Source organism: Lygodium microphyllum, chromosome 12 (assembly GCF_053477565.2).
Source record: "Lygodium microphyllum isolate KBCC chromosome 12, Lygodium_microphyllum_v1.1.10, whole genome shotgun sequence".
NCBI classification, from domain to species: domain Eukaryota; kingdom Viridiplantae; phylum Streptophyta; class Polypodiopsida; order Schizaeales; family Lygodiaceae; genus Lygodium; species Lygodium microphyllum.
Window position 1 is genome coordinate 45,149,627 of NC_141146.1, and position 18,178 is coordinate 45,167,804.

General features: G+C 39.9%; 1 protein-coding gene across 5 annotated transcripts in view; it reads left to right on the forward strand.

Moving 5' to 3' along the window:
* Nucleotides 1-18,178, forward strand: part of LOC148027703 (uncharacterized) — a 151,840-nt gene that overhangs the window by 52,992 nt on the left and 80,670 nt on the right. For all 5 annotated transcript variants that reach the window (XM_087689405.1, XM_087689406.1, XM_087689407.1 and 2 more), the window contains 10 exons: nt 5,972-6,067; nt 6,285-6,522; nt 6,608-6,671; nt 8,560-8,711; nt 8,856-8,926; nt 9,017-9,184; nt 11,938-12,000; nt 12,095-12,199; nt 12,309-12,398; nt 12,487-12,562. In XM_087689405.1, the coding sequence (XP_087545531.1) occupies nt 5,972-6,067; nt 6,285-6,522; nt 6,608-6,671; nt 8,560-8,711; nt 8,856-8,926; nt 9,017-9,184; nt 11,938-12,000; nt 12,095-12,199; nt 12,309-12,398; nt 12,487-12,562 (1,123 nt within the window). The remainder of the gene's footprint in view (nt 1-5,971; nt 6,068-6,284; nt 6,523-6,607; nt 6,672-8,559; nt 8,712-8,855; nt 8,927-9,016; nt 9,185-11,937; nt 12,001-12,094; nt 12,200-12,308; nt 12,399-12,486; nt 12,563-18,178) is intronic.

Sequence of the window (18,178 nt, forward strand, 5' to 3'; positions counted from 1 at the left end):
AATTTCACTAAAATGGGAAAAGCCCCGAATTTTCCATGCAAATGTGCATCGAATTTGAAATTTCGAAGTCAAATTGTTATGCTTTGCATCAAAATCCCCAAATCTGAGAAAAGCCCCAAATTTTTGGGTGAAAATTTGACATTGTGTGTGGGCATGCGAACGTCAGTCAGTGTGGAAGAGGAACAAATTTGAGAAATAAAAAATAATGAAGACGACAAGCGGCTCTCGAATCTGAATGTTGGATGCATTGACCTATTGCTTGCTTGTGTGCCGTCTGCCTAGTTATAGCCTGTCAAGCTATCGGATGCTCGTTAGCTATCCTGCCAACTATCCTTGATTGTGTGCCGCCCGCTTGCCAAGTGGTTGCCTACTCGTTAGCCCGCCCGCTTGGTCACATCGACCTGCGTGCAATGTCGCTTGGTCACCTAGCTTGCAACTGTCTAGTTGGCAGTTGATGTGGCTTCTCGTGCCTGTATCTCTTGCTTGTGTTGCTTATCTAGCCTATGCCTCTTGAACATTGACGACTACTGCCGTCACCTCGTGCTTGGAGTCGCCTAACTTGGCTTGAGAAGTGTGCACTCCTTGCTTTCTGATACCGGTTTGTTATGGAGTGCGTGATGATTGAGACAGTGCGGCTGAGATATGCACAGTGAGAGAGGGAGTGAATGCAGAATAGAGAGTGAGAGCTAGACACTCGATGTGGGTACAATCACTAAGTGTAGCACTTTAGGTTTTTTTTTTGGATAATATATATAGAGTATACGTGTAAGGGTGCGTGCACACCTGAACACTGCAAACGGCATAGTGACCCTTTATTCCCAATAGAGATGCGTTTTGCAAATGGGGTGTGGATAGTTAAGCTATGACACTTGCAATGTGCAAACACGAGAGTGACTGAATGGGAGCACAACATGTCTATTTATAGAAAGTTTGGGGCCTCTCAAATTAGGTGTGCATGTGGGACATTGAAACTCTCTAGAACCTTATTTGTTTAAAAGAAATGGTTTAAATTTGTTTATTAACTTGAGTTTTGGGGCTGTTGAATAAAAGCTAATGAATCTTTTAGCTCAAAAGAGCTTAGAGTACAAACAACCACAACCTTATATACATTAAAAACAATCACTTCTTATGTAGAAGAGTCACTAGCATGTGAGTAAGCAAGACTTTTCCATATAATGGTTGATACAATGATGAATATCATAAGATTTGGGCTTGCCTTTAGGGAGAGGTAGCTTTGGGTGCACACGCTAATAAGCAGCCATGAGTCGTCTTCTGACATCTAATATGATGGAAAAAACAAGCAAATCTAGAAAAATTGAAGGGGAAGTTGTTAGCAGTCATGATTGTCATGCCTTGTTATCTCTTGCCCGTGAGCCTCAGTTTGATTTAGGACGAGAACTTTAGGAGCTTTGACATGTCTATCTCTTGTTTTGATGGAGGAGGCATCTCTATCTGAGCATGTGTTTCTGTGCATTTCCTTCAGTAGTCAGGTTTTTGTGTGCATTCCTAGGGCGGTTTTTGCATTGCCTGGTTGGTCTCCATTTGTTGGACATTGTCCATATTTATGAGGATTTTTTTGTGCCTCTGGCATTTTCTTTTGCATTTATTGCAGTTGGACCAGCATTAAATGCTAGTTGGTCACATTTTTGGGCCCCGGAGTGGAGTCAGCCAATTTTCATGATTTGTGCTAATATATATGGCACTTCTTCCACTTGGCAAGCATTTTCTTCTGTCTTGCATTGTAGGTGCACACTCCGACATTTGAGTCTCCTCTGTGCTTGGTGCTGCCATCATTATCATCTTGATCTCGTCCCCTCACTAATGCTGTGGGCTGCGTGTAGGGACTGATTAGCCCTCTCTTTGTATTCAGCATTCATTATTCAGTAATTGCAGATTTCTTCCTTTCTTCTTCCCGCCATCTTTTTCTCTCTTTGTGTTTGTGTTCTTTGTTCCGTTACACATTCTTACATGGTATTAAAGCCAATAGAGAGAACCTAGAGCTGATTCCCATCAGTGAGACTTCCTGGACTATTGTTGCAGCCTTTCCAAGCCCTGTTTTGTTGAAAGGAAGCCCTTTGGAGCCAGATGACAGCCATCACCCTGTGTTTTGCTGCAAATGCAGTCCCACTAGTGCTCATGAATTGTCCCTGATCAGTGTTTTTGCTGTCCATGCAGCAATTTTGCGCTGGTGACAGGTTTTCTCCTCTTAATAGACCATCTACACCATTCCCTCCGCAAATCTATAGCTGTTTTCACCTCTTGAGGAGCTGCCTATTACAAATGTAGGTTTTCCAGTTGTTGTAGGTTCTTGAAGATGTCTCATCACCGATTTTTCAGCTTTGATGACTTAGAGGATGAGGTCTCTCATCATTCATTTGAGAAATGGAGAGGTTTTCATGCTTGCTTATGCAAAGATTATGTAGAACGTAGGTCACCTAGCCCGTTTGTATGGGATTCCTCTCCTCCTCGTTCTCTCCATGTTTCATGGAAGGCTTGTTCCATTGGCCTAAAAAATGCCTGCCTTGGTACCCTCTATACATGTGCTTGTACTCCCTTCTTTTCCTGAAGAAGATTGGCTTGATGGTTCAAACTATTTTCTTTGGTCGTGTAAGATGGAGTCTATCCTTGATCCTTTTGATATTTGGGAGTTTGTTATCCACCCTATTCCGTGTCCAATGGAGGATCCCACAGTGAGATCATTGATGGATCTTGCAACCCTATGGGATCGGCTCAACTCTCGAGCTCGATCTTTCTTATTTATGAGCTTATAGGATTTTGTCCTAGTGCATGTGCACCGGTTGCAGCAAGCAGTGGAGGTGTGAACAAAGTTTGCTTCTTTATACCATTAGACTTTGGGGTTGTGTAAGTGGCTTAAGATGCATTCACATATGAAAGTGTGTAATGTGCAGTAACTGACCGAACTGTGTAACATAATACATAAATAAAGAATAATGTGATTGGGTGAAAAAACCTCTCTTATGGAGAATAAAAAGTGCCCTAGGTTGGGAGATGGCAGCAATCAACTCAACTTAGTTTGAGAGTGTGCACACACAGAGAGAGAGAGAGAGAGAGAGAGAGAGAGAGAGAGAGAGAGAGAGGTCATTGCTTGACACTTGATTAGTTGGAAAGAATGTAACTCAAAGTACAAAGTACAACGTGAGACTTTAGGGTTGTGTAAGTGGCTTAAGGTACATTTACACATGAAAGTGTGTAATGGGCAGTAAGTGACCGAATTGTGTAACATAAATACACAAATAAAGAATAACGTGACAAGGGGTAAAAACCTCTCTTATAGAGAGTAAAAACGGTCCCAGTGTCCTACGTGCGGATCACCAACACTCCTGTGAGCATAGGTGTGAGAGTGAAAAGTGATTAGCATATAAGGATCATCCATAGATCAAATTTAAAGCATTGTGAAATGCTTCAAATTTGTTGCGAGGAAGAGCTTTGGTGAAGATGTTTGGCACATTGTTCTTGGTATGACAGTAGACAAGGCTGATATACCCTGCATGTATACTCTCTTTAACAAAGTGATAATGTATCTCAAAGTGTTTCGTGCGTGCATAAAACACTGGGTTCCATGCCACTGCAAGGACACTTGGATTATTAGTAAACAAAGGAGTAGGCTATGTGACAGATACATCAAGATCAGCCAATAAACATCTCAGCCATACACATTCAACTATAGTAGTGAAGGTTGCCTTGTATTTAGCTTCACAAGATGATGCGGCAACAATGGATTGTTTCTTGCTAAGCCAAGAAATGCAAGAAGAGCCAAGGAAGAAACAATTTCTACTTGTAGAGTGTCGAGAATCAAAATCTATAGCCCAATCAGAATCACTATAAGCATATAATTGTAGTGGCTCCCCCTTGGCATAAAGCAATCAAAGAGTCCTAGTGCCTTGCAATACAGAAAATGCACTTCACAGCGTGCAAATGTGACATGTATGGGTTGTGCATATATCTTCTCAGACCCATTTAGTTCCAATGGCTTTCTTTCCAACAGGTAGTGTAACTAAATCCCATGTCGGATTCTTCATGATAGAATCATATTCAGCTTGCATTGCTGCTATCCAATGCACACTCTATTGTGCATCCTCAAAAGAATTGGGCTCATCGTCATCAAGCGTGTTTGCTGCCATAACAAACAACTTAGCATCAGTATGACTAGCAAGAGGAGTCTGCAAGTACCATCTACGTATTTGTCTAGCATCCTGACTATGTACATGCTCTTGATGAACCTCAAGTTTAGCATATTGCTAAATATTCAGATCAGCCATAGGCTGAATTTCTGTATTATTTAATGGAGTAAGTGGCTGAACATTTTGTCCATTTAATGAAGCTCTAGCTGTATCACCAAAAGAAATAGGCAGCAACACTTCAAGCACATCATTTGCAGCTTGGTATGTGTCATAACTAGCAAGAGATAATTCTGATTTTTGATCAAAAATCACATCTCTACTAACAAAAATTTTCTTGGAAACAGGATTGTACAATGTGTACCCTTTGCTTTTACTACTGTATCCCTCAAATATGCGCTTGGCAGCCTTATTGTTCAACTTGTTTCTCAATACTTGGGGAATATGAGCATATATAAGACACCCAAAAGTATGAAAATGACCAAGTGAAGGTTTACAGCTATTCCAAGCCTCAAAAGGCATTATATTTTTCAATGTCTTAGTAGGGCACCTATTCAAAACGTGACAAGCACAGATAACTGCTTCCATCCAAAAACCACGTGGCACTTTTTTAGCTTTTAGTATACATTTGGCCATCTCCGTGAGTGTCCGATTCTTCCTTTTCGCAACCCCATTCTATTGTGGAGTATATGCGGTAGTATATTGATGTGCAATGTCCTTTTGCTTCAAAAAATTATTCGACAAGGAATACATATATTCGTCCTCTCAGTCCGAACGGAGAGTCTTAATCTGATAGCCAAATTGATTTTCCAAAAGTGTAGTAAAAGCCAAAAATGCATCATACACTTGACTTTTTCACCAATGAACAAACCCAACAAAAAAGTGTAAAGACATCAATGAAGGTGAAAAAGGAATAAAGGCACCCTATGACTTTGTTTGCATGGGTCCACATACATTTGAATGTACAATCTGGCGGTAGCTTTAAAAGTAACATCACAAGGAAGAGAAAACCGATGCGAAAATGCATCCCTCACAAATGTGCTCAGGAGGTCTCTCCAAGAGAGGTAAGCCTTCCAAAATTTGAGTACATTGCATAAGCATCAAATTATCATGGTTCACATGCCCCATGCAAACATGCCATAACTTTGCTTGTGACATAGTAGAAGTAATAGTAGATGCCAAATAAATTGATTGATAAATTGAATGAGCATTTAACTCATAAAGTCCATGACATAATGTGCCAGTGAGTACCAACGTCAAGAATTGCTTATCCTTGGCCATGCATTTATCATCATCAAACGTGACTTGCATTGAACTTTGAAAGAACCAAGGCAATGGCCTTCAACAACACTTTATAGTGAATTGGGAGGCATGGGTTATGATCACATACAGGGGAGAGTCAATGGCCCATATCATTTGGGGATTTAGTTTGCGGGGCTCAGAGTATCCATGTACAGGGAAGCTAAGATCTGCTTGATGAGGGGATATGCTGACCTGACCTAGGAACACAAGATTGATATTGTGCCATGTCCAGTTCCAGTAGTTGCTGGTGAAGTTCTAGCTGTTTGAGACATCAATCACTACCACATATATTGGGGTCAACCTTACATCATACGAAGAGGGTAATGAGACATGAGGGGAGCTAGCCACTGATGAGGTATTAACACGGAACAAAATTGCTGTGTCAGGGAGTGAATAAGGCCCTCACATTAGAAGGCATGAACTGTATATACATGCGTCTCAAGGACTTTATGGTGTTAAATTGGTTGGATAAAATCCCTCTGTAGGTGTGATGTACTTTGATTTCTAACAACTGTGACAAATAATTCCAGATCAAAACTTTACAGTCGGGAGAAGCTGCAGAATCACTGCAAGGTCTCAGACAACAGAACATTGGACCTGAAAGCAAATTTTCTTCACAAAAGAAGGTACAAGAAGATCTTAGAGTAACATTGCAAATTGCAATAATTTCTTAAGTTTCCTTATTTGATGGAGAATGTTTGGGTTTGTGAGCTCTACGCTTGGATGATTGCCAAGTCCATCCATACTGGTGAAGAAGTATTTCTTTTGGTGAACTATGCATCAGGATACATTGTGGCCCAAGCTAAGTGATAACAAACAGCTTTGTTTTTTTCTTTGCACTAGGTTATGTTTGATGGCAGCAAGTATGAAAAAAGGTCTGGTCTAAAGGAATTTACATTAAGTTGTGGAAGCTGCTCAGCAGAAAAGACAGCCTCATCAAAAAAGTCACCATGTGCAAATGCATGTTCTGAAATGCATAAAGATCCAGACTCTTTAAATACAAGAATCCTCACAGGTGGGAACACATCTACATCTGTAACTGGAACCACAGCTGACACCTCAAAGCGCCATTTTAAGAGAGGTAAATAGAGTTTAATGCTGCCTTTCAACTGACTTTCTGTCCTACATCAGCCTTTTTAAGCCTTAAATCGTTTTTGTGCTTATAGGAGACAGAGTTAGATTTGTTGGTCCAAACAACTCTACAACTACAATCTCAAGTCATCGACCAGGGTACGCCTGCTGCTATGAAGCTTTCAGATGTCAAAAGCAGAGAGTTCTTCTTGATTTACCTCCGTAATTGGATGGTTGTTATGTAATAATCAATAGCTCTTCAGAAGATTGAAAGTAATTAACATAAACAGTTGCTATGGTAAGACTTTAGGATGCCATTACCAGAATCGTTTCAATGTCAGTTTCATTGTTTAAGAACTTAAAGTTCCTTTGGAGCCGTTGTTAAATGGGCAGAGACTTAGTCATTGATTGGATTAGCCTACATGATTGGTGTCATCACACTCGGCATCATATGAGACTTCTATTTGGCTGCTTCTTTGGTACATTCAGGAAGCAAGCCTACAAGAGAGGGCCACAGATTAGCAAACCTCTTTGAAACCATAATTTCCCCAAGAAATTTTCCTGAGCCTCCGTGCTGCGAATTGTTTTGGGTAATACCTGATGAAATTGGTATTTTGATGCAGGCAATAAGAGAGAACCTTCTCTAGTTTTATTAGCAATAGAATATCTATTTGATCTGAGACAAGGAGGTTCCTTGCTGACAAAAGTGATGTTGACAGAAACTGGTTCATGTCCCATTAGATACAAAAGCTGCTTCTGTATCTTCCAGCTAAGAATGGCATACTGAGTATTGGCTTGCTCGTACAATAGGCTTGTCATGGCTTTCAATTAACGTTTTGGAGTTAGCCTCATTCGGATGGATTGGTGGACAATAGAAGTGTTGTTAGTTGTACATTCTGAAATGTACTGCTGAGCTGTTGATACACCAAGCTCAAACATATATGACAAACATTTTAGTGGTAACTGAGCCACCATTTGTTAAATTCCCCTTTTCTGATGACCATTTTGAGTCTTCCTCCCTAGCATGTTGTGGTGCTTTTTCCCTTGGCAAATTCTGCTACTTCCTCAGCCACCTCTGCTCATTCATTTGCCACTGCCCCAAATTAGCCCTCTTTCCTCCGCCATTGTATCTCGATTTGAACTCCTTTCTTACCTTCTTGAATGCATGAGTCAATATTGAACAACTTTTTCCTTCTAGAACTTCTATTTCTGCTGAAACTTGTTCTTCTGTATTTCTGATGAGACTCAAAGAAACCTCAATTTTCTCTTTGGAGATTTTTGGTTTCTTGTTATCTATATTCTTGGCAAACTTACATAAAAAGTGTTAGTTTTCATCATATGGACAAGAATTCTTACATTATATGTACTTAAATGTCTGTTCTGAAAATTGTAGTTTGAAGTTACAGAACCCTAGGCCTATGTTGCACACATCCATCCCTCAAAAATGAAAAAGGTGAAGATCTATGATGCGGCATTTCTTGTTGGGGAACTATGTAGTTATTGATAGTGCTTTGGTTCAAGACTAGGATTTATGTTTTTATGTCCTCCTCATAGCTGCTGACACTTTGTAGGGATTTCCCCTCAAACTGAAAAACAAGAGGATCTATGATGCGGCATTTCTTTTTGGAAAACTATTTAGTTATAGATAGTACTTTGGTTTAAAGACTACGATTTCAGTTTTTGTCTTCCTCATAGTCTCTGACATTTTATAGAGATTTCGAAGGCCTGAACCATTGCTCGCAATAACCAGTTGACTCCTTATAGTTGCTAAAACTTTATAGAGATATCCCCTCATAATGAAAAACAAGAGGATCTATGATGTGCCATTTCCTTTGGGAAAACTATTTAGTTATAGATAGTGCTTTGGCTTAAAGACTAAGATTTCTTTTTTTATGTCTTCGTCATAGTCACTGACATTTTGTAGAGATTTAGAAGGCCTGGACCATTCAGGATTTACTTGCAATAAAAAGGTCAACTGGTTCTTTCACTCGTGTATTTTGCTTACATGTTCTATAATTGTAAATTTCTTATTTTGGATGGTGTTCAGAAGCAAGGGACCAACTGCTGGACTAAAAGGTCGGGTGCTTTTGGTGCTTGAAGAGAACACCAATAAAGTGGGTGTGAGATTTGACAAGCCAATATATGGTGGCAATAACTTGGTTGATCTCTGTGAAGATGGACACGGATTTTTCTGCAATGGTAAATTTGCACCCTAGATGTTTGTTTATGGTTGTCATGCTTAATGGCTATCTGACTTCAAGGGTTGGGCGGGATGGTGTGGGTGTAGTTTTGCTCAGATTTATTTGTTTTGTGTTTGACAGCTGGCAACAATCTCTCATGCAGTTTCAGATCTTCGGCTGGAGCATTCTCAGTGGGAAGACGCAGACAAGATAATATGGGACTCAATTGTGGACGTGAGTAGAATGTTTAGTATGGTTTCAATTTATCAAAATTATCCTCATGGTAATGATTTTTTTTCCCCTCTATCATGTCACCTTTAAAAGATCTCAAATGAGGAGGCATCAAAGGAAGCACTCATCATTCTCATCAAAGATGTGGAAAAGTCTATGATGGGGAATATTGAACATTATAAAAGATTGGAGGAACTTGACAAGAACAACAACAAACTTGTAATTGTTGGATCTTATACAGCAGAAATTCCAAAAGAGAAGGTAGTTATATTATTTTCTATGAGATGCACATGCCATTGTTACTTTTGTCTGATTTTGTCTTATTCATACCTTCTCTATAAGGAACTGAGTTTTGAGCTTTGATATGATGAAATAACTCAGTCATAAATGACCTCAATGGATGAATTATTGGCAATAAAGATTCTATGATAAGAGAGGAGAGAGTGAGAGATGAGTGAAATTAGGAAATTACACATGTTCAACTTACAAAAATAAATGAGCCCCAAGAAATTCGATCAGCAAATGGTATGTGATTTTGGCTGTTTTTCTAAGCAGTATTTTAACGAGCTTCTATGTAAAAAACTGTTTTAAGAGCATGCATTGTTGTTGAATTTTGAAGAGTCGGACATAAATCCTTGGAGACTTTGATGGGTTGGTATTGCTGTTCTTTGATTGCTGACATTGTTTGTTTGTTCAACTGGGTGAAGTGAAGTCTAGTGGGTTTAATAGGGCAGGTTTGTTGAAGAAGTTTGGTCTTGAAGATATTGATGTAGTCTTCTTAGAAGAATTTTTGCTCAGATGATTGAGAAGCATGTGTAGTCTATTGACTGACTTATACTCACATACGGGTGAGATCTATCTAAACTTGTGAACTTTCCTCTGAAAACTCTGAACTGACATTCACTCTCTCTAATGTAAACATTATAACAAGGTTTACAGCTGTTGTCAAATTTCAAAATGATGCGCATAAATTCTAGGGCCACAATTAGGATTCAGTAGTGTAGGATCTAGTACCATTGCAGAGGAGTATCATGACAATTCTCGTGAACATCCCTTGTTCAGAGTATGTTAGGTTTCTAATCAGCACACAGGTTGTGGAAATGCGTCATGGGATACAGTGTCAAAGATTTTAAAGCCACCCAGTGAGAGCAGCCATTTGTATACTTCTAGCCTTGCGATTCTTAAGATAATCCACAACAGCAGCTGTTATGGATGGATTACTTTGGATGGATTGAACAGGCTACCCTAGAAGCTCCTTCATTGAAGTGATATGAATGGGAATAAACAAACCTAGCAGTTTAATTGTACATCGATTGATCTTCAATGGCTTGGGTTCTATGTTTTGTGATTAGATCTCAGTATGCAGTGTTCACTGATTGGATGCAGATATTTTCCATTCAGCAGTTGGATGTGAAGATATGGCACTATGAGACAAAGAAGAGATTGAAGTGAAAATTTTCCATAGGATTGTGTGTGCATTTGTATCAGACATGGTTTACCTTTTTCTAGGTGCATTTTTTTTGCAAATAAATTGTGGCTAATTATATTACTTCAGAAAAAACCTTGAATACAAAGAAGTGCTCATGCTCGACAGACTAGCTGGAGCTGATGCAGAGTCACAGATATATAAAGTATACAAGCCTCTCAGGGCAATCTAGGGAGGATGGGGGCAAGAAGCCATGGAGGCGGGGGTTGTATTGCCATCTGGGGCTGCCTGCCTGCATCACGAAAAACAGGTCTTGGCCACGCGAAGTGTGCATAAAATGAAAACGGAGGTCCTGATGAGCTCGAGACTCGCCTTGCACCTGGTCCCATTGACCATGAAGGGAGTGGATGATGGAGGTCCAGAGCTCTGCTAAAGTTGCCTATGCAGAGAGTCTCTTCCCGTCAAAAACCTCTTGGCACCACGACTTCCAGATATGCCATCCAGTGAGGTTCCCTACAATCTCCCATACCTTAGAGCGGCCTGATGTGGGCTCCAGTACCTAGCGGATGGGTAGGGCCTCCAAGCCGACCATTGCACACGAGCCAGCCTCAATTCTAGGTGCATTGGTTATAAGATATGGGCATTGCTCAAGCTTTTCTTGTGCGAGATTAGGGTTTGATAAACATTGTTAAATCCCAAGTCATAAATGATGCATAAACTTCTCACCCGCAAATATGTGATCTCTGATAAGTTTCTTAGAGGAGGATGACATGCAACTATCAATACTTCTCTCCATTTTCACAAGATAAGGTGCCATTTACTTTTTGCAAGACGAGCCTCCCCTTGTACCCCATCTATATAGATGGGGTTGTCTTAAATTCACTGTTATCTAATTCTAGCACATTGATACTGTGAGCACACAAGTTCCTAAGCACCTGCAGCACACAGTGTGCACAACTGCATGGATGCAAACTTTGAAAGTAGTTTACATTGATCTTCAAGCAGCAAGGTGAAACTGAAATGGGAGTTCCTGATGAAACTTAGGGTATGTGTGAAACTCTTAACATTTGCATGTCAGTGCATCCACATCGGTTGAGGAAAGGGAATGAGCGGTATGCCTTTAATTCGTTGGGAAGACGACAGTTGACTCAACAACATAGGTTTTGCAGTCGTAATAATGGACTAGTTTCACAAGGGGTGCTTTGGAAGTGGTCTGGTACTTGGAAAAGTGCAGCAGTACTCTCCTGTTGTTCACATTGAGGGTTTTTTCATTCCTTTTAACTCACAGTTTACAGAGCTGCTTCTTGGTGATGGTACTTAAGTGAGTTTAGAAAATGCAGTTGGTGAATCACTATCACAACAAACAAAGTCTGCTTCTAGATTCATGTTTCTTACTCAGGGATTCAGTCCATCTCTTTGGAGGAAGTTGTTTGTTGGAAGTTTAGAAAGTGATGATTTTTGTTACATTCTGATTGAATCCAGTATAAGACATATTTCTTGATTGGCATTGCTTAACTTTTATGTCCAGTGCAACAGCTTCTAATTTAACAGTAAATTTGTTGGATTTGCACTGCCTTGAGGTCTTCAGGGAGGTTCTAGCTCATCAAGATCTGGCAACAACCTAAGTGCACTTCTGGATCTTCCTTTTCTGGTGAGTCACCAGCTTGTACATCTCTTATTGGCTCATTAATTTAGAACATTTTATACATTGACAGATGGTATTACTTGTGCTCTTCTGTCTGTAGGACAGTTTAATGTCTCGAGGTGAAGACTTCAAGGGTGATGGTCCAAGAGCTTCAAAGATGCTTTTAAAATACTTTCCAACCAGAATGTACTTGCAGGAGCCACAGGTCAATTGGAAAATAACAGGAAATACTTTTGGATTCTTTCTGGGCATTGTTTTATGGTAAGTGTAAACATGAATTTGATAGACCTATGTCATTTTTCTTCTTTGGATAGGAGGAGAGCTTATGTTTGGATTGGAGACGGAAGCTGGATCAAGATATGGAAAAACTCAAGATTGCAGCGAACCAAAAACAACTGCGAGTGGTGTGTAGGTTTATGTGCTGTTTCCATTTTCAACTTTGAATGCTAAGGTAGCTATTTGCAAATAATACTCAAAACATTGCATTTACAGGTGATGGGGGCCATGGATGTTGCTTGTGATGAGTTGTCAAGTGTCGAGATAAAAGACCATGCTCTAAATCAAGACAGTTTGTGCTTCTTTCTTGAATCTAGTGATTTTGCTTTTATATAGAAAAGACTCTTCTGCATGTCAATAGATTTTGTTCCTCCAAACTTTCAGTTAGCTTTTGGGGAGTTTAATTGGAATTGCAGTTTATATCACCTTTTGCTCTCCCCTTTCCTATGTTCCTTTTGTTTGCAAGTCTGCACAAATGCATGAACTGGAAACATTTTGAGTATCTATAGAAGACTTAACATTCCCCTTCAAGAGTATGTGATGAAGTCCTACAAGATTTTGGTAATGAATTCCTGCAAATGATATATGAAGCAAAAGTATATACAGTAGCAGAATGTAAGAAAACCTTACAAGCTTGCACACTATAAATACTCAGTATTTGCCCTAGCTTTCACATTTTGCCAAATAGTTAATACAAGTAAGTAACGTGAAGAAGTAGAGGAAAGACGATATAGATTTGGCATTAATTCAAAGCCTACATCCAAGAACCAGCAAAATAATCTCGTAAAAGGCAATATTTGGTGATATGTTATTCAAACGGATTTTATAATACTAGCTGGTTTCCCATGTAACAACCACATAGTTCTTTAATACTTAACTACAAATTTACACATAGCTCTACTCAAACTTGAAAATGCATGCATGTGTGAGCCATGCCCTAACCTTGGGGTGCCTTCTTCAATGATTTCCCAACATCGAGCCAGGATCTTCCATTTCGATGTCTTTGAGCTATCCACAAGGGAAGATGTGCCGTGGAAGCATTGAGCCTGGATCCTCCATTTCGATGCCTTTGAGCAATCCACAAGGGAAGGTGTGCTGCGGAAGCATAGGGTAGCTGTCCACACCAGTCATGACCATCATAGGGGTGCCACATTTGTTCAACTCATTTCTAGAGCCTAGGCATGCAGATCATGACTATGTAGGCACCAGATCACAGTTACTCTATGGGATGACTAATAAAGTACTTGAAAGTTTAGAAAAACTTTTCCATGTGACCGGCAGATGTATAAGGAAAGTGACATGGATATGCCTTGGTAGAGTGCAAAGGAGAGGGAGAGAAAGAGAGAGAGGGGAGGGAGGGAGGGATTAATGTCTCCTAGAGGCAAAACTAACCAGTGAGACCAAATTTACATACACAAGGTGCTTCTTCTTTGTGGGGCTTTTAACGATAACTTTGAACAACCTCTGCTGCTGCTGCATTTGCAGCATCACCCTCAGCTCAATGTGGCACAAAAGAAAGAGACCTTTGCACAATGTGCTAGAAAGCTTCACTACATAATTATGCTCTCTGTCACCCATGCATAAGAAGTGTTGTTGGCACAAGATACCTTATTGTAGAAGGGGCTGAATGCAAACAAGAAAATAAGCGCTTCATAGAAGTGGTATGACATGATGCACCACTATCCAAATACCAAGTATGCTGAGTTTCTTTTGCATAAAAGGCTGAGCCATTCATAGAAGAATCATAACTGCATCTAAGAAAAGCATAGTCCTCCTCCATAAGGTTGGCTGATATATCACTAGTAGTGATACGATGAGTTGATATCTCTTGGATAGCCATACCATAGTTCTTTTTCTTCTCTTTTGCAAGCCTTTTTTGGCATTTTTCAATGTAATGATGTGGCGTTTTGCAATAGTGGCATTTTCCTTTTTCATTGACTAATATGTAGCATTGCTGACCCAAACATCAGCTTGGGCTGATTTGCATGTTGCTTCCCTTTCCCTTTGTACCTAGAAAGCATAGTCGAATCACCTGAATGTAGAGCCATATTTTTCCGAGCATAGAGATAGCGAAGACAAAGCTTGTGCATCTCTAGAATCCCATTGCTTCTATTTAGGTGTAATATGAGGGCAACAACAGGCTGTCCACTACCTCGTCCTTGCATGGGAGGTGTACCAAGAGCGATTGCTGCAGGTCAAACTTCATCACCCGTGACATAGACACATAGGTTCTTGGCCACCAAGGAGGTTCCGAATCATGAAACTCTAGAGGGAGTATTTTGTACCATCTAATTTGTCCTCATTGGTGAGGATGCCAAGAATATCATTGTGATTCCCTATGATACTGAGTCAAAATTGAATGGAGTCTGTAAACAAGACTTCCAACATGGAGGAGACATAGAGTACAAAATCCTCTTCAAGGTCTAAGTGCAAACAAGAGTACTTGCTGTACCAAAATCATCAAGTGCTAAAACATTGTTGTGTAGCCAAACAGTGGCCATGAAGGCCTCAATTTCTGTGCCCAAACTAATCATAACCGCCATCGAATGTTGTAGCATCATATGGAGTGTGCCTTTGAAGGCATGAAAGTCAAAAGCCCCAAAATTTTCTTTGTAAATTTCGAGAAATTGCAGAAATTCAGGATTACATATAGCCAACGACCAATAATAGTAACAAATCACAAGATTTCAGCACCAACGGGAGTTGATTTCAGCAAAAGCCCCAAAAATTTTTATGAAAATTTCCAGAATTTCGAACATTGTGTAGTTTGACTGAAAATCCCCAAAATTTTGAGCATTGAGTGTATGGGATTGAAAATCTCTTTGATATTCAGGATGAGATGGGTAAGATGGATCTTTTGAAAAATCACCAAACTAAAAAATTAGGGTTTTTGCAGTTTTTTGATTTGTGATTTTTTCTATGTAGCTGAAAATTGTGAAGATAGACAAGACATGCCAAAAATCACACAAGTTTTTAAAAATCCCCAAATTAAAAAATTAACGTTTTTTTTCAAAAGATTTGTAGAAAATAGTAGAAAGGACAGAGAGAGGCGGTGGCAGGTTTGAGAGAGGATGTGTGTAGAGCTATGTGCGGAATGTGTGTGAGATTATGTGTAGAATTGTGTGTAAGTTGGAAAACTGATGGGCAGACCTAGGGGTTGTTAGCTCCAGCTTTTGCAAAACAACTAGTCTTCTTACTTCTTTGGCCAAGTGAACTTTGCACGGGTGGCACCATTTGAGTAGTAGTGAGACGCAATTGTGTGTGTTGGAATTTGCCTCCTCAGGATGATTTCTCATTCTCCAGCTCTCGCGCTGCCGTTGCCACCGCCACCTCCTTCTCCTCCTGTTCTTCTACTTCCTGTTTTTCATCCCATAATCCATTATCGAAAGGATAATCATCAAATCATGGTGGCGAATCCATATTGGAGGTATGTCACTCCAATCAAGGTATATGAGAGCTCCGATGGATCAAAGAAGTGGCAGTGCAACTATTGTGGATTGGAGAAATTAGGGAGTGTAACACGTGTGAAAGACCACTTGGCATGTTTTTTCAACAAAGATATCGAGCCTTGCAGAAATGTGGCGATAGAAGTAACGGTAAGTTTCCATTTTTGGTGCCGAAAGCGTTTGGGTTTTGAGCTAGAAGAGGATGAATCTTCTCATCCAATACCACATCAGACTAATGAAGCACAAGTGGGGCAAGGAGAGGCTAGTGGACCTAGTGGGGCTAGGCAACTTGGAAATGCCAGTGGCTTATAAAAGAGAAATACATCCATATCTGTATCGGGTCCAAGTGCAAATGCATCATGTTAACTAAGGCCATTGATGCCTGGTGTTCAGGTCTTACTATCACAGGAGCTTTGATTTGGGAGTACATGCGACATGCCATTATTGATGTAGGAGTCTAAAATGTGGTATAGGTGGTGACAGATAATAGAAGCAATTGTGCGTCTATGGGAGATATGCTTGAGGAGGAGTTTCGTAGGATAGTATGGACTCTATGTGCATCCCATTGCCTTGACTTGCTTATTCAATATGTTGGAAAAATGTCTTGGGTGGATGATATTTTCAATATGGCAACAAGCATGGTAAGATTTATGAAGAAGATTCAATCCGTCAGAAGCATGTTTCGAGCCAATAGCACACTTGAGCTATTAAAGGCATCTACTACTAGATTTTCTTATATGTTTATTGTATTGGAGAGGTTGATATGGGTCTGTTTGATATGGATCATTGCATGCGAGGATTGGCTCACATGGAGCGAGAGAGAGAGCCTCCAAAGGCTCTTGCTTTTAGGTGTAATATTTTAAACGAAAGTTGGTGGGTTAAGGTAGAGACATTAGTGAAAAGTCTAACTCTTATTTACATTGTATTGCACATCATTGTTTTGGAGGGGAGTTTTTTCGGCCTTCTATATGAGTATCTAAATAAAATTTGGTGATGCCTTGCTTCGCAACAGCTTTTTACCCCAAGATAAGTAAGCTTTTGTTTAACTTTTACCCCTATAATTATTCTAACTTCTAACTTTTAAACTTATTTTATCTATGATCCATCATCCTTCGCTCTGAAGGATTGATGAGATTTATACAGCGTGGAATGGGAAGTATGATGGGATTGGTTTCGTCAACCAATCCATGATGTTGCACATATCTTGCATTCCCTTTGGCGTAGCGAGGAGCAATACACTACGGAGGAGTTAAAGGAGAGCTTCATGGAGTACATGAGGTGTCTCATAGGGGATGATGTAGATATGATGAGGAGAGTAGAGGATGATTTGTTGGCATTCCGCGATCATTCTCTTCATTTTGGCTGATTTAAAACTAGACTTCAAGAGATATAGGTTTAGCCTGTCTCTTGGTGGAAGAAATATGGCAATTGTGCTTCTACTTTGGTATGTGATTGGTGACTTTTATATTTTGAGTCTGGATTATCTAATGCATGATGCAACCTAGGTAATAGATTCTATAATCTATTGTCCACTCAAATGTTGATTTTGAAGATTGAATATTATCAATTGCCAATTACTTAACCTTAATCTCTTAAATTTGAATACAAACGCATTGCCATTTGGGTTCTCTTTGAAGATTGTAGTTCAGGGCCTGTTGAGAGAAACTTGAGCACATGGACGCTCTTCGAGAACAAAAAGAGAAACAAGCTCAGAACTACCCTATTGGAGCGTCTAGTGTTTTGCCATTGTAATCTCCAGCGTCTTGAGAGGATCGCTTTGTCCCTTGAGCCTTCACAAGTAAATTGGTAATGATTAGTGTTATGTATAATTAACTTTTTAACCTTGATACTTGTCATTGCTTGGAAGTTGGATTGCAAATTGTGATATGTATAAACATTAAAGATGTTGAATTTTCTGTCATATGATATATCTTTGTCTCATTCACCTTTATAGGTGAATGTTGAAAAGATTGATATAGAGAAGGTGCATGGCATCCCGCAGATAGCATAGGAGGAGGGAGATATCTAGTCCATGCTCTATGAGGAGCTATCGGCATGGGTCCATGAGACTGGCGCAGAGAGGAGGGTTAGAGTGAGGGCCAGACGTGGTCGTGCATCACAGACAGAGTTAGAGCTAGAGTCTGAGGCCGAGAGTAAGGCTAAGGTTGGTTTATAAACTTCTCGATAAGGATGTTCGGAGTTGGACGAGGAGATGGTACATAGATGCTCAGAGTCCAGAAGAGTCATGACTCATGATAAATAGGGGTTGGTTTAGCATTGCAAAGTCCAGATTATAGTTGCTAGTTCTTCATTGGTATTGATACTTATTACTCAGTAGTTACTAGATACAGACTTGTATATACTACGCAGTGCTCAATGCTCATTGGACTTTGGAGTTTTAACAGATTATTCACATGACATAGTTACATGTATCATTGTATCTTGATTTTACTTATTATGCA